General features: G+C 37.3%; 2 protein-coding genes and 1 long non-coding RNA gene across 3 annotated transcripts; all 3 read left to right on the top strand.

The window, feature by feature from the left end:
- The first annotated feature begins 1,136 nt into the window (after positions 1-1,136).
- Positions 1,137-12,802, top strand: LOC149734478 (G protein-coupled receptor 84-like). The gene is made up of 12 exons (XM_089880657.1): positions 1,137-4,548; positions 7,613-7,716; positions 8,497-8,710; positions 9,200-9,335; positions 9,410-9,530; positions 9,587-9,670; positions 10,002-10,075; positions 10,272-10,352; positions 10,780-10,840; positions 10,908-10,965; positions 11,650-11,852; positions 12,169-12,802. Exons 1-12 carry the CDS (start codon positions 4,156-4,158, stop codon positions 12,308-12,310), a joined length of 1,671 nt encoding a protein of 556 aa, XP_089736783.1. The 5' UTR covers positions 1,137-4,155; the 3' UTR covers positions 12,311-12,802.
- A 5,285-nt stretch (positions 12,803-18,087) lies between these two features.
- Positions 18,088-27,458, top strand: LOC149734476 (putative monocarboxylate transporter 5). Its single transcript, XM_089882067.1, has 9 exons — positions 18,088-18,509; positions 18,722-18,870; positions 22,604-22,778; positions 23,065-23,186; positions 24,318-24,554; positions 24,964-25,163; positions 25,438-25,663; positions 26,051-26,167; positions 26,531-27,458. The coding sequence occupies exons 1-9, from the start codon at positions 18,196-18,198 to the stop codon at positions 26,932-26,934; spliced, it is 1,944 nt and encodes a 647-aa protein (XP_089738193.1). The 5' UTR covers positions 18,088-18,195; the 3' UTR covers positions 26,935-27,458.
- On the top strand, positions 19,807-20,435 carry LOC149734477 (uncharacterized). The gene is made up of 2 exons (XR_016385390.1): positions 19,807-19,946; positions 20,022-20,435. It is a non-coding gene; the product is annotated as an uncharacterized LOC149734477 (long non-coding RNA).
- Positions 27,459-27,475: the final 17 nt, after the last annotated feature.

Genomic DNA, 27,475 nt, shown 5'->3' with positions numbered 1-27,475 from the left:
ATAATAAAAAAATGGAAGGTCCCATATAAGGAGACAGATTTTTGGAGCTACAACCGGCTTATAAAAGCTATCCCGGACGAATGGGACAGGGAGGAATCGCCTCCAGCAAATCAAACAGAATATAGAGAATACCCCGAAAAACTGCTAAAAACGGTGATGGACTGCCATAACACCAAACATCTATATAAGACATTAGTGAATATATCCTGCGAGCAGACAAATAAACAGGGCCAAACGTGGGCCACGTTACTAGGTATCGACCCTGATTGGAAAAAAATATACAAAACCAATTACTTCTGTACCTTAAAAACAAAATTCCGCTCATTCCAAATAAAAGTAAACAACCTGGCGATAATAACAAATGATAAACTATTCAAATTCGGAATTGTTGACTCAGGCCAATGCGTTTTTTGTGAGAGTGCACTGGAAACAGTGCATCATATTTTCTGCACATGCCCCAAAGTAATTTTATTCTGGAAAGAAGTTTCCGACTGGATATGTGCCACTTTACGCACCCCTTTTGTATTTCAAGATGAGCATTTTCTTTTTGGTGTGAGTGATAACCCGATAGTTTCTTGCTTATTACTATGTGCTCGCTTTTGTGTATACCGCTCTAAAGTAGCAAAGAATGAACCGAAATTGCACATGTTCTTAAGTGATGTAAACAGAATGAAAAACGAAGAATGGATAATAGCAAAAAGCAAAAATAAGAAAGATGTGCATAACTTAAAATGGAGTAACTTTTAAAAGTCAATTATATACATCGTATTTTCTATTTGCTGCTGTGTATTTTCAACCAACTGTGCTGTTGCGCCTTTTTATTATAAAAAAAAAAAAAAAAAAAAAAAAAAAAAAGATTTTATTATGACGTAATAAACACTCTTGTCATAAAACCGCGACATGATTATTACATGCACTGATAATGCAGACAACTCTTTATTAAACATAACCTCAAAGTCGATGTTGAGTTCAAAAAAGTTCAACTATATTTAGTTTACCTCGTACATAAGCAACTACCAACGGTGTCATTAGTTATTGTGCAAGCAGGAAGATGCGATCAACGGGTATTTGGTTCCTAACAATTCATGCGAGAGCGAGAAATGTTTGAAATAAAACAATGTAGCATCTAAAAAAGATAACGAAACAAGTCATGGCTGTCTCTTTAATTACTTTTTATTTAATTAAGGAATGAAAAGGGTATAGATGTTTGTAGGTAATTTTTAACGTATTTTTGCATAATTTGTCTAACATTAAAAATGGTTTTGGGTTGTAAAATTTTTCGGCATTATATTTTTTTTAAACTTGGTTTAATAAAAATGGTCGCTTTTGTTTCTAATTTGGAGCTATATAGTTTCGTCAGTTAACCCACATAAGTTAACAATGAAAATAAAAGTTATATTCACGTGTGGATAAATAAAGGAAACTCATTCATTTATTTTATTTCAGTTTGCCATAAAGCGGATTCTTTTAAGTTAGTTATTGACGCTTAGCAACCGTTACTATGTAAGCAGGATGTGTATAATGACGTCACACTGATAAATTGTGACGATTGAATGGACCATTTTGTAAGTACTTTGCACTTTAACTTAGTTTAGAATTTAAGAAGTGTCAGAATTAGAACATTTGATATGACACAAATGGTCAGTTACGTCACAAAGATAAATATGACTTGACAGTTTTATTTTAGATTTATTAAATAATAAATATCAGAAATAATAAAAATTTGGATAAAATAATATTTTGGGGAAATTTGGAAATTGCATATTCGGGAATTATAGTTATTGAACAATAAATTAATTTTTATTTTTAGTTAGTTACCGCAATTGTACAACAAGATGGGACAGCTTTTCATTCTATTTTCTCGTCCCATTTATTAGAAAGCAAAAAAACATTCAAAGAATTATAAAACTGTATCCTCACTATTCCCATAGACCATTGTTAATTGTTTAAAACACTATCAGGATATTTGGATATTATGTGCTAAAGGTGTCCCATGTTTCCCCACTGAGCTATATCTTACCATATTACCCCACAGTATATTATACCCAACTTTAGGCGGCTTTACATGAGCTCTTTAGAACATCTACACAGTTTAAGTCAATAAGTCTAATTCGTAACTTAAATTAGGCGCGAGTATTTTATTAAAGGAATTTGAATTTGCGTAGCATTTCATTGATTTTGTTATTTGATTGCGGGTTTGTTTACCAAGAAAGGATTAATTATTTATTGTTACTTGCTCTTGTCGTGGGAATTGCGGTAAAACAAGTTTGATAACATTATTTAATCTTTTAAATACGGTATAGCGAAAATCAAATTAATTAAAACAACGAAGAGAATTGAATTGACAGCAAACAAATCGTAAAACACTCTACGGGTAAAAACTACTTTAGAAAAAATGTTAAATAAAAGCGTGGCTTCCTAAATTAAAACCCATGAATTGAACCACATACGGATTAAACTAAAGTTAATATCGTATCAGCGTCTGTCTGTCCACGACCGATATCAGGTTCCAAACTCGTTTATTGGGTTGTCACAGCACAAGCATATACTCGTACCCCTTTATGGTTAATGGGGGGCTTCCTACTTCCCCAAGTGGCGGTTAAATGCATGTCATCCCTGAAAATATGGACCTACTAGCTTGTTTATTTTTGCCATCAGTGGGACCTTGATTTCTGAGAAATCATGGCTTCGTTTGATTTAGAGGTTGTAATAATTTTAACCTTGATTTGCTGAGGCGGGCGATAGAGGTTTACTTTTTGAATGTGCATATACAATGTTGGAGTAATGGGCCAACTCTGGCCTAACTCCAAGGTTCCATGGCTGGCTCCACTGTAGGGCCTCACCCATATAGAATAGAATGTGCATATACAATGTTTGGGTAACAAGCGAACTCTGGCCTAAATCCGAAGTCCCATGGTATGCCTCACTGTGGGACCTCACTCATATAGAATAGAATGTGCATATATAATGTTGGGGTAATTGGCCAACTTAGGCCTAAATCCCAGGTCCCATGGCATACCTCACTGTAGGACCTCACCCATATAGAATAGAATGTGCATATACAATGTTGGGGTAATGGGCCAACTCTGGTCTAAATCCCAGGTCCCATGGTGTGCCTCACTGTAGGACCTCACCCATATAGAATAGAATGTGCATATACAGTGTTGGGGTAATGAGCCAACTCTGGTCTAAATCTTGAATCTCATAGCGCACCGTACTGTAATTGGAGGGCGTAATATTTATTTGGCAACCTGGAAAATAAATTAGATTGTCTTGGAATTTTGCAACCCGATCCTGACAAACGATCTTTGTCCTAATTATCGAGCATACGCTTACCGCGATTGTTTGTTATTATGACGTCATAAACAGAAACAATATATCGAGAGCTAGAATTCGATAATTTTATTTCAAGGTTAAATGAAGACATGTGTTCATTGTTAAATAATGTTATATAATAATCTGCATTGTTACGAACGTGAATGTCAATATATATAGTAGGGTGGGGTAAAACGGGACACCTTTAGCACACAATATATCTAAATATCGTGTTTTGAACAATTAACAACGATCTATGGGAGTCGTGAAGATACGGTTTTATAATTTACCAACAAATGTGACGAGAAAATAGAATGAAAAATGTCCCATCTTCCCCCACCGTACTATATGATAAGATTTTCATCTCGGACACCTCGGTTCAAAAACAATAACCTTTTTCAGTGATGCCGGAAGTTTAAAATCCGGTGTCTGCTGGTTACGATAGCTGTTTAAGGTCCGACATCACTGGAAATGGTTCTAGTTTTTAAACCAAAACATTTAAAATGAAAACAAGGGTTATAACTATAACTTCATCTTGAATACCACAACATTATACAATATATCTGAGTATTAAGACTTGATACAGAGAGTTTATGCTTTGTATTGGAACTGACCCAAAAATTCTTGTCCTATTCTCATAATATGCATTGTTACGTCATAATAGGTGATTGAATTGTCATCGAATTGCAATCGCGATATTATTAATGACGATTTTATTGCATGAACATTTTGTTGGGGGAACGCGAGAGTTGCAGGGAGAAGAAGACACTGTGACGTCACAATCATGGGATTCTAGAATGCAAGCGCTGGGGAGTGATTTAAAAGTTAAACGCGTCGCTGATGATCGAAGCAGTCGCGACTTCTATTACATCGAGTGCATTCGATAACCGAGGAAACTTTGATAGTTCTGGAATATTTGACAATCAAGTGAACGATTCAACTACAATGGGGGAATTCGAGAATACGACAGACTACATTGTGACGTCAGCAATCAATTTCAGCGTCGCAACGACATCGGAAGTCGACGTTTCAGCGATGAGATTGTTAGGAATCGTCATCGGGATTATTGATATATTTGCTGGAACATCGGGAAATTTATTGACTTTGTTGGCGATATACAACAACAAGCGACTACAAACTACTTTCCATATTTTCATCGCTAATTTATGCGTCATAGACCTCCTTACAGCGTCAACAATGATGCCATTCAACGTCACAAGTTACATTAAACAGGTGAATTATCATTTGAATTTAGCATTTGTTAAAAAGCAAATTTTGTTTTATTCCAAAATTTAAGATTTTATTAGGAATAAAAACGTTAAAAATAAATACGTTTTTTACTAAATGAGCGACAAAAACATTAATTTACATTACGCCTGGTAGCAGAAGTAACACAATTATTTATCATTGTTCAATAATGGACTTTTGTTGCGTATTTCTTTTTACGTCACGTGCCCAACTTTCGCGCGATGTATTTCCTCAATTACTTTGAAACATTGTGACGTAACACTCAAATTCTTGAAACCATAACACCTGTGCGACAATAAAGCGTCCTGGGGGTGGGGGGGAGGGTGTAAAACAATGCCAAACAATACAGGGCATTCTTGCTCTTGAAGAAACGAAATTTAAACACACCGCATTGTCCCATTTGTGCTGTAATAATAGTGTTTGTTTAGTATTAACTTTATTAAAACTGTATTGTGACGTAACAGACCTTTGTTTCATCAATCCAACGTCACACGCACGATTGTTACGTAATAAACACAAGCACAAGCGTTCATTAAGAACGCGCGAAAACTCCAATGATCCGAATCCTCTGTGACGTCACAATAAATCAATATTGGCTAATCCGTGTATCAAAAACGCGAAGGTGCTTCGTTCCGCGAGGTTCTTCTTTCATCGGAGTTTCACTAAACATATTATGAAAGTAAATTAGTTTTCGACGCTAACTTTATAGGACCATGTATATTGTGACGTATCGTCGATCATAATTGATTTTCACGCGCGCGAAACTCGCGTAATACAATTTTAGACGCGGCGGGTCGTGGGGGGGAGGGGGTGTAACGACACGTCAGCATTAATATTCAAGATGGCAAATATCTTGTTAAAAATAGATTCGTTAAAGTAGATACCACATAACGCCGTACTTTCTCCCTAGATTATATTTCTATGATAAACTCACTTTTTGTCAAAATACTGACAAGATAAAAATCTTCATATGACGTCACAATCCACTTTTTCAACGTAACAAACACTGACATTTGATATTTTTTGTCACAGTACGTGTTATTCTAAAATATATAATTCAAATGTGACCTAAAAAGCTCTCAGTGACGTCACAATGCTGTACAAACACTCAAGGGAATACAAATGTAAAACAACAACATTATTTTGAAACCGCTAAACCCGCAATTAAATATTCTGTGTATTTTATTTCAAACAACAAATTAATAATTAAAGCTTTTAAAACAAACTCTTGTCGGGCAATAACTTCTTTATTAATTTTAACATTTTAAATCATCCGACGTATCAGTTGCGTCTATTCTTACTAAAACCGCTTCTTAGATCTCCAATCACGCCAAACCTGCGGTAAACGAGATCATAAGCTCTTATAGACTAACCCAATGGCTTATATATACATGCGTACAACTTAACGGTGATATGCCGTACAATATAATGCACGTATAGTACTGTAGATAAGATGCAAACCGTTATATGACATAATATCCAATATTTCCTAATCGTGTTTTATAGTACTGTGGGGTAAGATGGATACCGTTAGCACATAATATCCCATATTTTCCAATTATGTATTAAATTAAACAATTAACAGGGATCTATGGGAGTCGTGAGGTTACGTACTTTGGGGTAAAAGGGATACCTTTATAACAATAATAATAATATCTCATATTTTCTAATCGTGTTTTTAACAATTAACAACGGCATTTTAGAACCGCGAGGATACGGTTATACAATACTGTAAAATGAAAACATTCTACATGTTTACCACCAAATGGGACGATAAAAGAGAATAATGACCATCTTACCCCACTCTACTATATACGCGACACGGTTTAAGAATCAATTATCTAAAGCCCTCGAACACGCATCGATTATTAATTATTAGTTGACAGCATTAATTGTGACGTAATATAAGAGAGACAATTCTCCATATTCCAAACCACGTGATCGAAACTACCGCGGTTAACATATTATGACGTCATAGTGAAGCTCATCGTGTAACCTATGACCTATATTCGGGAACACAAGAGGTCGCCGAATACTCGCGAGAGCAGTTTATTACGTCACAAACGGTACGTCATCACACGAGTTCACGCGATTGGTTCCTATTTTACAAAACAAGTTGTTTTTCTTCCATAAATAGATTCTTGAATATTCATTATTAATTCAAACACCCTTTGTTTTAAAACAATTGCATATGTGACGTCACAGGGTTTGAGAGAAATTAGAGTTCGAAAATAGAAAACAATGTATATTGTTACGTCATAATCATCGAAACATTGTATATTGTTACGTTATAATGTGTGTTGTTGAGAATGTGACGTAATAATATAAAATTTTAGTTGAAAAAAACTATGTCGTCACAATTACAGTTGTTATAAAACTTTCACCCGGTTGTTCTAATTTCCGTTTCGAAATTAATTATTACGTCATAATGCATATAAGGACACGTCATAATTAAGTTATTACGAAGGAATAATAATCCGAGGGGAAATCACTTCAGTAAGAAGTTTAATAAGTTCGGATGCGAGTTTGGATCTTTGCATTAACGTCGTCTATTCTAATATTCATCAAATAATGGTTGGCCTCCTCTGTTACGTTGAGTGACGTCACAAGGGAATTGAACGCGATGATGAAAGACATAGATATCTAATTGAAGATAATTAGCTTTATTTGTTTTATATAAACCCCATGAACCCGGATTCGAACCTTGCAAGGTTTAAACGTAAACATTATCGCAGAAAACGAAAAATTCGTGGATTCTATCAGTTTTACTCATCCATTCGCATGCATACCTTCAAATACGATTCGGGTAATTTATTCTGTACGTTGGGTTTAGCAGTCATGTTTTTATTTGACACTTTTACTCAAATAGTTTTTACGCATAGCGTGTTTTAACGACTTTCGTTTTGCTGCTAATTCCCTTCTCTTTGTTGTTTTAATTAATTTGGTCTTCGCTACCGCTACAAAAGGATAAATACGAAAATATGGAACTAAATTTCGGGTTAAAACTTGTTTTTTTTTATGACGTAAAAGAGCATATATTGTGACGTAGGAATGGCCGTTCGAGAATGACTTCACGTGTTCTTTCATGGCGTTTTCTTACTATTGTTGTGGATATACTTCGATCGTTTGTTTGATTACAATCACTGTAAATAGGTGAGTTGTGAATAGAAATTTCACTCTTGTTTTTTTTTTTTATTTATGTATAACTAACATTTTTATAGATGTAACTTATTTATCCTCGTATGGCGGGACAATGACAATCGTTATAACACGGATGTTCTGTTTCATACACCTCGTGCCCGCTTACGAGTTACCATGTATGTAACTTATGCATCCTCGCATGGAGGGACAATGACAATCGTTATATCACGGGTGTTCTGTTTCATACACCTCATAACCGCTTACAAGTTACCACGTATGTAACTTATTTATCCTCGCATGGCGGGACAATGACAATCGTTATAACACGGATGTTCTGTTTCATACACCTCGTGCCCGCTTACGAGTTACCATGTATGTAACTTATGCATCCTCGCATGGAGGGACAATGACAATCGTTATATCACGGGTGTTCTGTTTCATACACCTCATAACCGCTTACAAGTTACCACGTATGTAACTTATTTATCCTCGCATGGCGGGACAATGACAATCGTTATATCTTATGGGTGTTTTGTTTCTTACACCTCGTTCCTGCTTACAAGTTACCACGTATGTAACTTATTTATCCTCGCATGGCGGGACAATGACAATCGTTATAACACGGATGTTCTGTTTCATACACCTCATTACCGCTTACAAGTTATCACGTATGCAACAGTGTGATTGACTCCATATCCTTTGGTCTATACAGTCTAGACCCAAGGGGCTGTTTAACTGGCATGTCAAGGCTACCCCACAACCCACAATTGTTAACTTTCTCCTAATTCTCAGGTACGTTGGAGTCTGCCATCCCAAACATAGCGACAGGTTATACACACGTAACAGAACAGTTGTCGTCATTATAATATCATGGTTGTTTGCTCCTGTGGTTTTATCTCCATTCTTCCTACCGGGTGAGGGCGGACAAAGGGGGTTTGGTTGGGTGCAAAGGTTGACCTTGTGCGTGTTTAAAATAACAGCGAAATGGCAGCATTATTACATGGAGGTAAACGTTCATTTTCGTTCTTTGGTGAATAGCGTCAAATGGCTCTATTCTTTTTATTAATAGCAGAGAAAAATCAACATTCTCAATACGTTTCAGCATCTTGTCTAGAAAATATAAAGGATTGGTGTCGTTTCTTCCATTGTGGGCGTATGTGTCCTTGGGCGTAAACAGAACACCAGTGTAATAACGACTGTTGTTGCCCCGCCATGTGAGGATAAATAAATTACATACGTGGTAACATAAAAGCTGGCACGAGGTGTATGAAACAGAACACCCGTGTTATAACGACTGTCGTTGCCCCGTCACACGGCAATTAATAAGTTACACACGTGGTAACATGAAGCTGGCACGAGGTGTATGAAACAAAACACCCGTGTTCAAGAAACATACGCCCACAATGGTAGCACCGACGAGCCTCAAACCCAGATACTCGAAGCCACTTAATACCACCATCTATATCCGCATTAACATTACCTTCCTTCCTTCTAGTTCACCCGGGTATTATTCCAACTCCTTCCCCTCTTGGTAATAGTTGCGTTATACACCCTTATCTTTATCGAGGTGAGGAAAAGCGGACGTGACGTCATGGCGAGGTCGAAACGTAGCGCCACCAAGCGGATTACAGGTTTAACCCATAAATACCATGTATATAAAGTTTACTCAAAATTTGTCAAAATGTTTTATTTAAATAATGTACAGGCATCAACGATCGTTGTAACGTTTGCGATTTAAACAATCGAATTCTCAAAAGTCCAACACAGCCTATGACGTCACAGAGGAATTCATTGTCCGCTGCGCCTTCTATTCACGTCCTAATAGAGTAAGTTTAAAACAATCGTTCAGCTGTGACGTATAATAATCCATGTTACGTCACAGTTGCAAAAAATGCTCAAGTGAAACTGATCCGTTACGTCATGATACCGAGGAACCAACAAACATCGAAGAACCGACGCCAAAAAGGTTGGTGTGACGTCACAAACATTCAACGTAACAATAAAATTATGTTAACAAGCGTAAAATCATATTTAACGCTTTGTTTAATATATGCGTGTTAAGGTGCCGTGCTGGGCCAGTGGTTAGCGCTCCTCACTACAGGCCAAAAAGGTTACTGGTTCCAGGCTCGAGTTTGACATTGACGACTGTCGTTGCCCCACCATGCGAGGATAAATAAGTTGCATTTATTGATTGATCTGTCATTATGAAGTTTCCATTTTGATGAAAAAGTTTTATTTAATCGTTCAATTGTGTGAATTATTCATATTGTTACGTCACAATCACCATTATACTTTAGTAATGAGATCGCAAACTTGATCGCGAAGGAACGTTCTGGAATTATATCCGAACCCGTGACGCCACGAACGAAAGGTAAACTATATAGATTATATAGTTGACTGTGAGGTAAGATGAAAACTTGTTTGCAACTCACGAATTTCCTGATCATGTTTTTAACAATTAACAACGGTCTTTCGGAGTTGTGAGGATACGGTTTTATAATTCTGTAAATATTCGTTATTTACTACAAGTGAAGTTACACTAATCGACTATTTCTTATGTTTTTAAGGCAAAGACAACTTAGGTGTCAAAGTTGAGATTAAATATTTACAAGTTGGTAAAAAGAAGAGAATCAACAAAAAAGAAAAAGGTAAAAGTTTGCCTTTTTCATCCGGGGTACACCGCATATACATGGGGTTAAAATATTTGCTTAATTAGCCTGACACCTAACTGTTGTTTAATTTGGTAGTTCGATTTTTTTAGGTTGCTAAGAATTGTGTGTATTATTTTGTTCTGTGGGGTAACATGGGACACCTTTAGCACATAATATCTAAATATCTTGATCGTGTTTTAAACAAACAACAACTGTAATTCTTTAAATGTTCTTTGTTTAGTAACAAATGGGACGAGAAAATAGAATGAAAGGGTGTCCCATCCTCCCCCACGCTATTATATAAGGGGTAAGATGGAAATTACGGCGGCAACTCAAGGGATTTGGGAGTTGCCACGTTTACATAAAATATTCATATCATTTGTTACTGAAACGTCTTGTTAATTTAAATTGTTACTTCCGCTAGAAGTCGCCCCGAGCCCGACTTTACATTCAAACGAAAATTCCCATTGTCAACCAACAAAGAGGTGAATTATGTCGTAACAGTTGATAATTTATCTTGATTGTTACGTAACACAACAAAAAAATACACAGCAATTTGAGACTGAAGAGACAATATACGGCTATGCAGTTGGAGGAACGAAAGAGAAAGGTGAATGAATGTATCTATTTATACCAGCGGTTCCCAAAAGATTCAGGGGGTTAAGGTGGCTGTACACAGTATCCGGCGAATTCGCTTGCGAAGTCGTATGCAAACCCGTGTCCAATTCCACATGCGGCAGCAAAATCCGAACAAAACAGACAGAATGGACGAATTCCGGATACTGTGTACAGCCACCTTTACCGTATTTGATAGTTTTTGATTTATTTTTCACTGGTGCGGTTTTTTCATTTTTCTGTAGCAATCTTGGATTTTTATTGGTCTGCGAAACATCAAATGTTTAAACAAGCCAGACAATGTTATGTGTAGAACTATACATATAGTGCTGTGGAGTAAAATGGGATAACTTAAGCACATAATATGGTAGGGTGGGGGATTATGGGACATTTTTTTCTTTTCTATTTTCTCGTCCCATTTGATAGTAAACAAAGAACATTCAAAGAATTATAAAACCCTAACCCTACGACTCCCATAGACCGTTGTTAGTTGTTCAAAATACGATCAGGGTATTGAGATATTATATGTGCTTAAGTGTCCCATCTTATCCCACCCTAATCTATTTTGTAGAATAGGATTTGTTTAACTTTTTTTTTGTCTGTTACAAATTTCATAACACCAGACCCCGACAGAGTTCTGTTCCATGCATCCCAAATATTAAACTTTGTAATTTTTCAGAGTTTGGATCGAAAGTTACTCCGCATGAGCGTCGCCATCTGTATTGTGTTTATGATTCTGTTTCTACCAAGCGTTGCGATCAACCTAGCCCAGGTGAAAGATCCACGTGTTCATATGTTCGCTAGCGTCATCACGTGGTTGAACTCATGTGTGAACCCAGTGGTTTATTGTTTCATAAACAAAAGAATGAGATTACAATACAAGTAAGTGACGTAATAATACAAGTAACTGACGTAATAGCATGTGTGAGTTACGTAATAGTACAAGTAGGTGACGTATAAAAGTAGCAATTGTTACGAAACATTGTATATTTTTTTTAAATAGTAAATCACTCTATTACGCTTCGGTACCAACGTATTTGTATAAGACGCACGTCCAAGCACTATATATACCAATCAAGTCGCATTAACCCCTAACCGAAGCTTAACAGAGCGATTTCATTGTTTATAAACGGGAAATGGCTGCGTACTTAAAACAAATAACAGTAACTTCCTAAAAAATGTTTTGTTTTTGTTCTAGAAATCTTTTATTGAAGTTTTGGGGTCGCGTGTGTGTTTGTATCGGGAAAGAATCGACCCACAGCGCCCACAGGCGGACGCGTTATAGTAGAAGTTCCCAACACTCGGAGTCGCAGAAGAGCTCTACGAGAAATCGAATATAACTTAATGATCCTCGCATGGCAGGGCAACAACAGTCGTTATAACACAGGTGTTTTGTTTCATACACCTCGTGCCCGTTAATGAGTGGATTCGAACCCAGGATCTCTGGTTCTCCAACCCTGACCTGGATTCGAACCCAGGATCCCTGGTTCTCCAACCTTAGCCTGGATTTGAACCCAGGATCCCTGATTCTGAAACCCTGGCATGGATTTGATACCAGAATCCCTGGTTCTTCAACCCTGGCCTGGATTTAAACCCAGGATCCCTGGTTCTCCAACCCTGGCGTGGATTTAAACCCAGGATCCCTGGTTCTCCAACCCTGGCCCGAATTCTAAGCACAAATGGTTAAAGCTGTTGTTTTACGCCTTAGCTACTGCGCATTATAAAACTGTTGTTTTGATCATACGTCTCGTGTGCAAAAATATGAAACGTCACAATGACTTTTAAAACGTCACAAAGTTCAAAATATTAAAAAATAAAAATGTCTAAAATTAAAAAAATCATAATTATGTTTTAGTAGCTGTCATCACTCAAGAAAATATCCCGGCAACACTGAAAAAAGTGGCCTGGTAACACTGTAGCTTGAGGTCAAAGGTTTGAGGCATTTTAACCAAAATACCAAAATCCACGGCTTAGCGAACGGTGGAAGAAGGCGCGTGAAAATTTGCGAAATGCTGCAAAATATAAAGAGAGTTTTTTGTAGCGAGTACTTTAGGTTTACGAAGCACAGAGTGTAGATTTTGTATTAGATGGTGGGTGTGACGTCACACTAAAGTCGTGCGCGTGACGTCACAAAAAAAACTAAAATACGAATTTAAAAAATCGAGTTTTCGCGTTAAAGATGCACTCGCAGAAAATAACAGACCGCTATTGTTTACGTCACAGTTATCAGCTGTTCCCGGTGAAGTGTGACGTACACAACAAGTTTTGTTCGTCAGATTCACAGTGTAACTCATTCCCCATTGTGACGAAACAGTAGGTAGGTGAGGATTGTGACGTAACAGTAGATGGTTATTACGTACAGGTGCTTAATTAATGTGTTTAAAAGGTATATTTTAAGTAAATACAGTGCTATGGGATAGAGTGGGTGCTGTTAGCACGTAAGTATAACACTGTGGGGTAAGATGGATACCGTAACACATCATATTCGTATAGTTTCCTAATCGTTTCTTGTAGAGTCATGAGGATACGGTGGTAGAATTCGGTAAAAGTTCTTTGTTTACAACAAATGGGACGACAAAACAGCATAAAAACATGGACCATCTTACCCCACTATATTATATGTGAAAGTTTCGGCAGATTATATTTTATATTTTTATGGGGAGATTTCCGACTAAGTTTTAACAAAGGGGTTTAGTGGGGGGGAGGAGCTGGCAATATCTCGAGTGCAATACGCCACACCGCAATCCTTGAGACACAATCGAAAGTTAGTAGCATCTTGTTGAAGTGACGTCACAATACCCATTGACGCAACAATGGGGTCGAGTCTAGAACGCTTTGCACGTGGTTTCACGTCACATGGAGATGTGAAAAGTCGTCAGAGGGCAAATGAACGTGTGGTGTATATGGTAGGGTGGGGAAGATGGGACATGTTTTTTATTCTATTTCTCGTCCCATTTGGTAGAAAACAAAGAACATTCACAGAGGTAAAAAATCGCACGACTCCCATCGACCGTTGTTAATTGTTTAAAACACGATCAAGATATTTGGATATTATATGCTAAAGGTGTCCCACCTTCCTCCATTATATAACTATAAAAAAACCTTGAGGTCACAGTCAGAAGTTTTGTATTATACCTTTGCTTTTGAGGGTTACTGCATGGAGGCATGATCCGTAAGTAACTTATTTATGGCAGCAAAAATGGCAGCAAAACGACAGTCGTTAAAACACGGTACGTATGTTATGCTATTGTGGATGTACGAACGAATAAATGCTATGGAGTATATGACTATACAAACTTACAAGAGATGTGCGTATACGGGGTTGGACGGTTGAATGCAACGTATTTATCCTCATAAACTTAGTCACCACGTATGTAGTTTTGGGGGCTTTATAAAACTATATTTTATGTAAGGTCAAATAAAGAATGGAACTTATTTATCCTCGCATGGCAGGGCAACGTTAGTTATTATAAAACTGGTGTTCTGTTTCATACACCTCGCATCGGCTTACGAGTTATAACTTATATATTTGTTCAACTGAAGACTTTGCGCGCCCTATGACGTCATACTAGTTGCGTAATTCTTAGGATGGCAAAATTTAAGTATATTTGCTGTTGGTATAGTTTCGATAAAGCCAAGGTCGGTAAAATGTCAAAACTATGAAAGTTCAAAAGTCCAAATGTGGGTTTGAGGTGTGTGACGTCATAATAAAGTCGCGCGCTTCAAGATGACGTTGATAAAACTTGGACTCAGTGTAGAGTATAGCAGTCTGGTATATATGTACGTCCTATATCGGTGCAATAAATTGCTATATGTATAGTGGGATGGGGGAAGATGGGACACCTTTAGCACAAAGTGTATAAATATCCTGGTCGTGTTTTAAACAAATAACAATGGTCTATGGGAGTCGTGAGGACAAGGTTTTATAATTCTTTAAATGTTCTTTGTTTACTACCAAAATGTACGAGAAAATAGAATGAAAAGGTGTCCCATCTTCCCCCATCCTACTATATGTATTAAAAATGTAACTTATTTACCCTCGCATGGCGGGGCAACGACAGTCGTTATAACACGGGTGTTCTGTTTCATACACCTCGTGCCGCATATAGGTTACCACGTATGTAACTTTGCGGGTGGATGTTTTTCTGTATGGCTGACAATTTAGATAACTCGTTAGTGACCAGCACTAAGTTATAACACGGGTGTTCTGTTCCATGCACCTCGTACCCGCTTATGAGTTATAACTGGTATATGTTTCCCTTTGTATTTGTGTAATATACCAACATCCAAGGTCACGTGACAAACTTGGTACCGGTATGGAAATCAAAGTTGTTTCATAAAAATATCCGTTTTATTTGTTTTATATCATTGTTTTTGTTATTGTGGCCTAGTCGTTTGGCGAATCTCCAAGAAATATTAAAGTTATTTTATAAATAGCGGTTGTATCGCGTTACGGCGCTCTAGGCGTTCTAGAATCGCTTGTTCAGCACTGTGACGTTACAATCTCACAAAGCTATTGTTGCCATTCGAGAATTAATCTTTCCAACTATGACGTTGCAATTGATTGTTGACCCCACAATTCACATTATGGTCGTTGTTTCGACACAATGTAAATAGAATGTTCTGTATGACGTCATATACAAGGTTGTTGGTTTAGCAGCCACGTTTTTATTTGACACTTTTACTCAAGTAGTTTTTCACCTGTAGCGTGTTTTAACGACTGTCGTTTTGCTGCTAATTCTTTTCTCTTTGCTGTTTTAATTCATTTGATCTTCGCTATCGTATTCAGAGATAAATATTATGCATTACAGCTTATATACGCCGGTTTAGTTGTAAGACGTTTTACGATCATTGTCAACCCACATTACCACATAATGTGTGGTGGGGTTTCGGTAAAACAAACTAGAATGTCCAATACAAATATGCGTAGTGGTATTGACGACGAGGTTCCGTAACCTATATGTGCTGTTATACGAGCTTTTACTTTATCAATAATTTATGGAAAAGTTTTATCATGTTGTAAAGAGTTTTAAAAATGAAGTTTTCAAAACTGCCAACACATCTTTAATTGAATGAATGAATGTAACTTATTTATCCTCGCATGGCGGGGCAACGAAAGTCGTTATAACACGGGTGTTCTGTTTCATACACCTTGTGCCCGTTTATGAGTTACCACATATGTAACTTATTTATCCTCGCATGGCGGGGAAACGACAGTCGTTATAACACAGGTGTTCCGTTTCATACACCTCGTGCCCGCTTATGAGTTACGACGTATGTAACTTGTTTGTAGGTGATTATTTTGGGGGTATTTTTAAATTTTAAAAGGTACCACGTTGAATAAAACAGAATATACATTACCGCGGGGCAAGATGGATACCGTTAGCACCTAATATACCATATTACCTAATCTTGTTTTTAACATTTAACAACGTTCTTTTAGATTCGAGAGGACACCTTTATATAATTCCTTTAATATCTCATCTTACCCCAACAATCTGCACAAGAACTTTAACAAAACGTGCGTTCGTCTTCTGTGTTCTACAATCGTAGATTACGCGATTTTGATTGTTTTACGTTCGGTTTCCTACAGCGACCAATCTTTGATTGTTAGGTCACAGAAGCCATTGTTAGAATAAACCAGTATTGTGACGTCAGTGGGGCTCTTTGAGATTGGATTGTGAAAACTATGACGTAATATGGAGTACCAAGTGGTGTTTGTGACGCGACAATATGTTGGGGGTGTAACAATGTTGGTTGTGATGTTGATTATTAAATCACAATCGTTATTATTACATGGGAAAGGGGGGTGTTACGTAACAATCACGATAACAAAGGAACAATTCTCCATACGCGCGAAACAGTAAAACACGCGGTAACTCGAAGCGGTAATGATGCAATTGTTTCATCACTAAATACGACGAAGGGTTTCCAGAAGTGACAGCTTTAGTCGGTGTGGGGATATCGCGGTATCGATGCGAAACATTAGAACAAATGGAACATTAGACTTCCGTGACGTAACAATACTTATGACAGCGTGATTGTTACGAAAGAATAAACATTGTTCAACGAATGTTTCGCAATTTGCGTTCTGAGATTTTGCAATCGCCGTTATTACGTAACAATCCATACACTATGACGAAACACCGCTCCTGAATAATTGAGAAAGGATTGCTCCCACTTCTCGTAATTTCTTTGTTTCTTTATTATCCTCGATCCCCGGTGTTTTTCCTATCTCCTAGTCAGCTGATACAGCGCGTGGGGAGTCTGTGACATCACAGAGGATATTATGCGCTCATAACAAAGAACTTACATGTGCGTTAAGAACAGAACACGAGGCGTAAGGACAGAACAGGCAGCGAAAACGCGATTATTGAGAAACTTAACGTAAACAACATGTTGTATCAGCACTACAGAATAAGTGACAGCTCACAGGTTAACACCTAATATTCCTATCCTAGTATATAGGATATATAATGTTACTGTACATTGTGTAACAGCTTATATATGAGACATAGTTGATGATGAAGGTCTTATAAAAGCTTATGTATCTTGTCGTTTTATCAGTTAAGTTTTGTAAAAGTACATCTCAGGTTTTAATTGATTAATTTTTAAAATGTTTTGTTTCATTTTCTGAAAACTAATGTCGTTTAACGACCGTCGTTTTGCTGCTAATTCCCTTCTCTTCGTTGTTTTAATTCATTCGATCTTCGCTATCATGCAATTTGTTATGTCGTGTAAACCAATAAAAAGGCCTGTTTTCAAAGGTACGCTAAGTGTGCTATAAACCCCTATTAAATATGTCGTTTTTTACTCGTATGTAGAGAAGAACGCATTGACACAGTATATGATGGTAGCTTCACCATTAGGCATTCTGTGTGCGACAGATTGCAATTAGAAACACGCACGCCAGATGTTTACGTGTTTATTACTGCCTGCTGTTTTACTTGATGTAAACACAATATCGGTAACTTCGTTTCTTTGTTGTGCAAGAGTCATAAAAGGCATTGTTCGCTGACAGAGAGCACTGTGTCGTAATAATATCAACAAAAAGTTTCAATATTAGCAGAGGTTTGCAAGCCAGTCCAGTTTGACAGAACAATGATCATTGTGAGCTGTAATGCAGTGTGTTTGTGATAAAATAAAGAGGATGTGACGTCACAGTATCCTCTATTATGTGTAAACAAAGGATATTTTTCAGCAATAATTGATATTAAGTTGTACCATGGTTGAGCAGTTTCAACTTTTGTCTCAAAACGAAGACCAAGACAACGCAACCACACAAGCTAATGACGTAGACAGCATGACGTCACCAAATCATGACGTCACGGAGCAGCACGAAACTAGGAATGGCGGCACAACGAGTCCGAGCGTAACTTTCAGCAACGGATTTTTGTTTGATGACGTATTAGGCAGCCGTGATGTGATGTCATCACCTACTGCGTCACGAATGACGTTGGGCTTCGGTTCCTTAGACATTGTGATGGCGAACGACAAGACAAGGTCGCCTCAACACGTCACTAAGGAGGATGGTGGGAGGTAAGTGAATATGAAGAATGTAACGTTATCTTTTTGTGACGTAAACCGCAATGATGTCATTTGCTATGACGTAATTTACTGTGACGTAGTTTAACGTGACGTAGTTGACGATAGCGTTTTTTTTTATAGATTTTTCTATTACCCGATTTACTGTGACCTAATCAGATATGACGTTATTAATTATGACGTAATTAACGGTGACGTCATTACAGCGTCATACCCGAGAAACCACAACGATGGGGGTGGGTTGTGGTGGTCGCTTCATGGGTTGTCATGATACCAATAGCGGGGGTGCTGGCGAGTTTCGGGAACATCGTGTCTTCGCTCACAGAGGAGTTCAACGCTACAAAGCTAGAAGCAGGTGCGTTTGTGACGTCATAGAGTTTAATGTATTGGTTTATATGTCGAGGCTTGATGGTGGTGCCATTGTGGGAGTATGTGTTCTTGGCCAAGACACAGAGCAACCAGCCATACAAAAAAAACACAATCACCCGCAAAGTTACATACATGGTAACTCATAAACGGGACGAGGTGTATAAAACCAAACCTGTGTTTTAACGACTGTCGTTGCCCCGCCATGCGAGGATAGAGAAGCTACATTTATTCACGTAATAAACCCAATTGTATACGTCATTAAACGTAATAAACACACCCAAACAGCAAGGTTTGAATGCAATACTTTTTAAACGACTTTTTACGACGTTCGTACTTATGAGGGATTGTGCATCGTGTTTGCTTCACAAACGATGTGTTTTTAACACCCCACAGTCGTGAAATTGCGGTATATTAGATTTTATATGGGCCAGGTCCTATAGCACGCAAGGGGCCTGAGTTTAGGCCAGAGTTGGTACATAATTAGCCCGTTCACATGGCCAAAAAAAAGAAGGCATACCGCTTTTTTTTCGGAAAAAGCGGCAAATATTTGCTGAGTCACTTTCAAAAAAGACGGCAAATTCGGACCAAGTCGCGAGGTGGTCCAGACGAGAAAAGTCTCGAAAAAAAGAGGCATTTCACGGCGCGCGCGTCAGTTCACATTTAGCTTTGAGGTTGCGGGTGCTTGTTTTACTATTTGCAGTGAGGGTTTAGACAATGTTTAGTTATAAACTAGTTTAATATATATGGTTTTCAACCAAATACGAAGTTTCAGCTACAAACAATAAGTTTTTCTATCTTTAGGATGCATTTAGTATAAGAAACAGTACCGAATATAGTTTGTACAGGAATGATGATCCTAATTTGGCAATGAGAAAGGATGTGTGGTGCTACTGAACAATTATTAATCAAACTGCCATAATGCAGATGTAGTTGAAATAATGATTTTTTAACTAAAAATTGTATGTTGAAACATTTACTTTGAAATATTGATCAAAATGGATGGTGGACAGCAGCTCATTAAATTTGTGTCTTAATCACTACTGGACCAAGAGTTTGTAGAAGGTATGTTTGTATATGTCATGAGTTTGTGTTGTGTAATGTAAAACAGGTTGAACATATGCTCAATTTGTTCTGCAGGAAAATTGTCGACAACACCGGTACATTTAGAAGCAAGATGGAAACCGAAAGAGTGTGTGAATTACATGTATCAGTTTGGAGAGTGATTTGTAAACCCATCATTTGAAGAAAAGACAACATACATAACATAATACACAGAACTGACATTATACATAGTACTGGGCTGCTAAATCAAAGCAACAAACTAATCTTTGCTTTACCACAAACCAGTGTAATAGTAAAACACAATGTGTGTGTATTTTGTGCACATATGTGTATAATCAAAGCGGTTATTATTATTTACTTTCAATGCCTTTAAAAGCACATCCCTTTAAAAGCACAATCTGTTTTATTTTGTACATCAAATGCACTTTTGTTATTGTTTTCATGGAGTTGTGTTTTGTTATACTTTTCAATAAAACTAAAAACAAAGAACCTGTGCTATATTACAAATTGATTCAGCAGACACAAGGAATCTCAATTTATAACATGACTAAGTGGTAAGTTAGAGAAAAAAGTTAAGTGGGACTAGCATCTGTTGTGTATATTAGATATATTTATATGTGTGTTTGTGTTATATGTATATTAATACATTGTGGACAATACATTTTTTACCAAATAAGTGTTTATGATGGTTTCGACTACTTTTCTTTTTTGGCAGTAGTAATTCTAAATTTAAAATCACTCTTAACTATGGGAAAATATTGATTAAATATATTGCGTACATATGGGGAGAATTAAAATATTCAATTTCGACGTTTAAGAAAACGAGGCCAAATGGCCATGTGAACGCACGTCAATTCTGGCCAAAAATTGCCTCTTTTTTTGGCCTGGCCAAGTTTGGAAAAGTCTCTTTTTCGTTTGGCCATGTGAACGGGCTAAATGTATACGATTTTGTGCATTAGTTTTTATCTTCGTTTTTCAAGTCGACGAATACAACGATAGTCATTGCCGCGTTTTGCAAATACATTATGCTAATGTATATATAGTACGGCGGGGGAAGTTGGGACACCTTCAGTACATAATATGCAAATATCCTAATGGTGTTTTAGACAATTAACAACGATGTATAGGAGTCGTGGGGATACATTTTTTTAATTTTTTAAATGTTTTTTGTTTACTACCAAATAGAACGAAAAAATAGAATGAAAATGTGTCCCATCTTCCCCCACACTACGACAGTCGTTATAACACTTTGCTGCAACAGCACAAAACACATGACATTTTCTCGCCTAAAATCCCATATATTTTACTAGGCCATTCTACGAAGGTAATAAAACCAGTACTAAACTTGGCAATATTTACTTTCGCGTTCAAGGCAAAACCACACGCTTGAAAAACATGTTTATGTGTGGTGGGTTCTATTGTGCCGTGTGCAAAACCGTATGTGACGTCACAGACACCTTTATCCAAGATGGATTATAGGGAGTGTTACGTAACAAACCCAATTATGGTGTCATCATTATACAAGAATAAGTAAGATTAATACGTCACAATACTGTTTGTTGCAAACAAACACCCCGCTTGTTTGCAATAGGCAGAATTATGACGCAACAATCAAGATTCCAATGCAAATCGTGGAACCGCGCCGGCCGGTGTTTCGTCATCAATCGTTATTACGTCATCGATCGCGTATCGATTATTGAACAAATTAAACATCGCGACAGGCGTTCTAGAACCCGAGACAATGGGACCGCGATCGACGCGAAAACGCGAATGGGTAATTCTGGAATTACGAAACAAACCCAGAAACAGCGTGGGCCGCGATGTACCGCAATTTAAAAACTTCCTCTGGCTTTCGAAGATCAGCTGATCATATCAATAACAAAACTACACGCGGTTCAGGAACTTAAACCACGCGTCAATCACGCACTGATCACGCGTTGGCCGCGTGGTCTCGGGAATAACAAAGCATTGGAAAGATTGGAAAAATAAAGTTTCTAAAATAACATGAATATTTTTTTATCCCTTCGAATACGATATTGAAGGTCATATTAATGTAACAACGAAGTGTGTTAGCAGCAAAACGACAGTCGTTAAAACACGCTACGGTATAAACTATTCAAGGAAAACATCAATTAAAACAGGTTTCAGTTAAAACCGCCCACCCTAAGTCAATAGTATTTATGATCATAACAGCATATGTGACGACATAAGGGAAGTTAATATACTGTGAATACACAATACCCCTTATTACGTATCTCTGTCATCATAATTCATGTAAACTCGGTCAATATCAAGTGCGCGCGCTACCTTTGTGACGTCATGGTATGGACAATGAAGTAGAGCGTGCGTCTCCAGCGACATCTACGGGATGAAATTTAAGCTTATTAAATAAACACATTATAACAAATAGTAGAAAACCCTTTCAGCTAATTGTGTTTAAAACAATCACCTACAAAGTTACATACTTGGTAAATGGTAAACGGCATGAGGTGTTTGAAACAGAACACCCATGTTAAAACAACGAGGATAAACAAGTTACAGTAATTTGTAAATTGTAACTGATGTCTCTTAGCCAGAGAAAATAAACCTTTGATAAGACATCAAGGATAACTAAATGACATACATACACTAACTAAACATAACATACAATATCCCAGGTTGGATTGGATCTCTTGCCTTTAGCTTCACTGTTGGCACCTGTCCCCTCAGCACCCCCCTAATGACTGTATATGGAGCAAGGAAGGTGGGGTTTGTGGGCGTGGTGGGAGCGTCGATAAGTGTCTTTGTGACATCATTTACACCTGTATTACACCTCATGTTTCTTACCTACAGGTGAGTCAACTATAAGTTTTGGTTACATGTTTGTGTTGTTTATTAAGTAAGTAAAGACTTGGTTATAGTTTGTGTATGAATGAATGAATGTAACTTTTTTTTCCCATATCGCGTGTGTCCTGTTTCATACACCTCGTGCCCGCTTACAAGTTACCACAAATGTAACTGTGTGACTGTGGACATTGGAGCAACAACCGTAGATAAGCCACCCACGGACCCATACCCTACTAAATCCACATAACTACCCACATAACCACTCACATAACCACCCACTCCATCCATACAGTGCCATGCTGGGAATATTTGCCAACTTTGTCTACAACACTGCCATGAATCTAACTGGCCAATACTTCCCCAACAAACACCAAGCTTTGGCAACTTGTCTTGCATCTGCTGGGGTTTCATTCGGTAAGTTGCGTGTACCTGTAAAGAAATATATATATAGTAGAGTTGGGGAAGATGGGACACCTTTAGCACATAATATCCAAATATCCTATTTTTGTTTTAAACAATTAACAACGGTCTATGGGAGTCGTGAGGATACGGTTTTATAATTCCTTGAATGTTCTTTGTTTGTTTCCAAATGGGAGGAGAAAATAGTATAAAAAAGATGTCCCATCTTCTCCCCCCCCCCCCCTACCATGTACACCGCACTTCATTTGCCCTCTGACGACTTTTCACATCTCCATGTGACGTGAAACCACGTAGAGTGTTTTTATACTATATGTGTTTTCATAGGCTTTGGAATAGACATATATGTGTTTAGTCATTTAAGACTTGCACTTTTAAAAAATACACTATGTGTGTTTTGCCGCAAATTCCTTTCTCTTCTCTGTTTTAAATACGCTTATCTTCTGGTACTGTATTTGAAGAGATAATTAAAAATTTATGATCTCATGTGTTTGTGCTACCTGGGTTTGTTTAGTATTTTTAGATCAAACTTGTAGTCAAAGTAAAATAAAATTTTTTGTAATTTTCCATAGTGTAAAACAAATCCCTTCATAACAATCAACATTCAACCAAAACAATCCACAATCACGCTAAGGCATTTATAAAGTTGAACTTGTTTACCAATATACTGTGTGGCCTGAGATTGCAATAAATTGTTTTCTCACACGTTAAACTAAAAATAGCTTATATAGCTCCCTTAGCCATTAGTGGTACTTTTGATGGAATGTGTTATTTCAGTCGCTTAAACCTGTTTACCAAGATATTACCAAGAATCGAGTTGTTTATTGAGAGATTTACTTATTAAACCAAACATCCTATGTCTTTAACAGAATTACAATTGTAAACATGTAGCTTTTATGGCTTCCAACCCAAGGAATGTTCCTAGTTGATTATTTATTTAAACAAAAAAGAGTTATCTTTTTAAAAAGATGACTGAAATAAAAAAATTTAAATGTCTAACTGTTTTTAAATTTAACTTTATATTTTTGCCAGGGACCCTTCTTGTAATATTTTTACTGCATACTTGTTAAAAAAAGCAATTTTTATTAGTGTCACTTTTAAACATTTAACTTTATATTTTATTTTCAGGCACCCTCCTAATCAACCCCCTCACTGAATACTTGATACGCATCATTGGTTGGAGGCATACCCTCAAAGTTATGTCTGGTATGATAGCAGTGGTGGGCGGGGTGTGCGTCGCAACGTTTAAACCAGTGAAGACACAAGAGCAGAAGTTACAAACCAAGATACGAAAGGCTGTGAAGCAAGGCAAGGAAGCGACAGCAGAAGCGCTGATTGAAAAGAAAGTCGGATCTTTGTCAAGAGGTTTGTTTTGTAATTATTAATGAATATCTAGCACCACGGCAGAGTCATTAGTGCGCCTGCCCATGGCTTATAAGTTACGGATGCGAATAAAAGAAAAATTAAATGTAACTTATTTATTCTCAGTTGCAACGACGGTTGTTATAACACTAGTGTTCTGTTTTATACACTTCATGCCTGCTTAAAAGTTACCACTTATGTAACTTATTTATCCTCATGTGTTGGGGCAATGGCAGTCATAACTCGTGCCTGTTTAAGACTTGCCATGTATGTAACTTTGTGGGTGATTGTTTTTATTTTTTTGTTTTATATCATTTTTAAAAATCTTTAGTAATCTAACACAGATATGTTCTGAAAACTGGTTAACTGTGACGTAACAATACAGTTTGTTAACATTACAATTTTTATTCAGTTGACATAGAAGCTGTGACGGAATCGATCCAACACATGCACACAGAGAGTCGTATGAGTTTGGCCGCACAGGAAATTAAGAAGAATGTGATGGACAAGAGCGTGTGGGATTGTTCCTTCTGTAGCAACCCTGCGTTTATATTATGGATGTTGGGGACTTTGTTCTGGAGCATCTCATTTCTCTTCCCATTCATTTTCCTGGTGAGTAGAAATGGATAAATGTTACGTCTTCGCATTGTAACCAGAAGATAGTATGTTTAAGGCTCAATACAGCTACCATTATGAGTGTGTGTGCTATTGGGCAACAATTGTGCTACCCAGTGGTCACTAATGGGTTGTCCAAATTATCAGTCATACAGAAAAACAATTACATATAGTTGCATATGTTTTAACGACTATCATTGCCCCGCCATGCGGGGATAAATAATAAGTTACATTTATTCATTTATTTTTAATTTTAAAATATCCCTTTCAGATTGATTACATGGGAACAATTGGAATAACTGGCAGTTCATCAGCGTGGGTGCTTACAGCTTATGGAATAGCAGAGTTTGGTGGAAGGTTACTGTGTGCGCTGACAGCTGGAAAGATTAAGTTCAGTCTTGCCTATGTGTACGCTGCCAGCGCTGCGTTTGTGGGGGTGGCTACTATACTTGCCCCACAGGGAAAAACACTGGGAGTAATGTACGCGTACGCAATATGTAAGTTAGTTTGAATGAATGTAATTTTAACGTGGGGTCTAACCATGCAACATAGCTTTTGGAATGATATTAGGCAGCTCACTTCTTATTCAGAGGATATGTTGTTTATATATGAGTGATGCCTCATTGCGACATGGGACATGGGATTTAGACCAGGATTGTCTAATTACTGGCTTCGAAGATTAATGCTGCTACCATTGTGGGCCTAATTGTCTTTTGGCATAACACTTAACGATAATTTCAACATCCCAGTGGTCTCTAACGGGATGTACCACCCTGGATTTCGGGATAATGACCCAACTCTAACCTAAATCTCAGGTCTCTTGGTGTGCTGCATTGTATTAATATGACTTTTTTTCTTGTGTCAAATACTCAATACGATTTCAGCTGCCGGAATCAACTCTGGAATCCTAAACTCGTTGATGTATGTGACAACAATGCAATTGTTTGGTAATGAAAAGGGGAGGCATGTGTGGGGTTACATCAATGTTATGCTGGCTTTAGGTGAGTTGGAATATAATGATTAAAGTGCTTGTATTAACTAGAGGGCACTGGGATCAAGGCTCGATGCTGCTACCATTGGGGGTGTGTTCTTGGGCAAGACACTAAGGGTTTTCATTTATTTGTTCTTTTCTACCGTACTTTTCCATTTATTTTCTATAGCTTTTTTTTGACAACCATCATTTTATTGCTAATTTCCTTCTCTTCGTTGTTAAATTGATATGATCTTGGCTATCGTATTTGAAGAGATAAATAAACTTATCTTAAATTATTTAAAATGCAAAATTAAACTTTCTACCCCAAGGTGTTTTAGAAAACAAACAAATTATTGTTATGTTTTGAAATAAAAAAACTTTCTTTCCCCAGGCATGGTCACTGGCCCAGTAGCAGCAGGGGGAATATACGATGCAACAAAATCGTATTCCACTTCATTTTACATGGGTGGTGGATTATTTATACTATGTTCCATTGTCATGCTACTTATCCCAATCTCGTTGCGACATTTCCCACAAAATGAAGAACCTGAGCAACAAGTTGTCAAAATGAAGCCACCCCGCCCCCCACACCCCACCACCGGGTCCATCGTAAAACCAGGAGCCTTGCGGAGGCTAGCTCAACACCAGGCGGCGATAAAGAGCTCAAAGTCGAAATGGAACGGGGAGGTTGAGGAACATCTTCAAGCGTTGGATGAAATTGAAGAGGAAGTGAACCGGAACAGTCATGTGACAGAGACCGACCAATCAGAAGGGGCAAAAGATCCTTTGGTTTGAAATTAAAAAAAAATGTTTAAAGTTTTAAAAAAATCGTAATTGTGACAACAAACGAATATTTATGATGGAACAATCAAACGTTCGTGTGAAGTTCGATTGTGATGCAATCAATGGAAGTAACACTGTAAGAGTGTGATGTCATAATACACAAGACAAAGCATACACAATGTACATAAGTCCTAATGGTACGGCAAAAAAACAAGATTAAATCGCCATTGACACATTGCTGCTTTTGCTAGGGTGAAGACAGTTTCACAAACTTGCTGTATTTATTATTTTTTTAAACGAAATTCATGCATTTTTTTGTGAAGAAACTTAGTTTTTTCAAAATTAGAATTTTTTAATGCTTTGGTTAAAGAAAATTAATACATTCTTGAATGTTTTGATTTTCGGTAAAATTATTAAGCTTTGTGGGATAAGTTAACACCTAAATCTTTTTTTGTGCCGATTTGTTGAAGATTTTAACGTACTGCTTCTTTAAGAGTCTTGCATCAAATAAATTCCAAGAAAAATCAAAAACCAAATTTTAAATTAAAAAAAA

The sequence above is a fragment of the Ciona robusta genome, chromosome 7 (genome assembly GCF_009617815.1).
Source record: "Ciona robusta chromosome 7, ASM961781v2".
Taxonomy (NCBI): domain Eukaryota; kingdom Metazoa; phylum Chordata; class Ascidiacea; order Phlebobranchia; family Cionidae; genus Ciona; species Ciona robusta.
The sequence above is the reverse complement of the archived record's forward strand: the minus strand, read 5'-3'. Positions and strand labels throughout refer to the sequence as shown.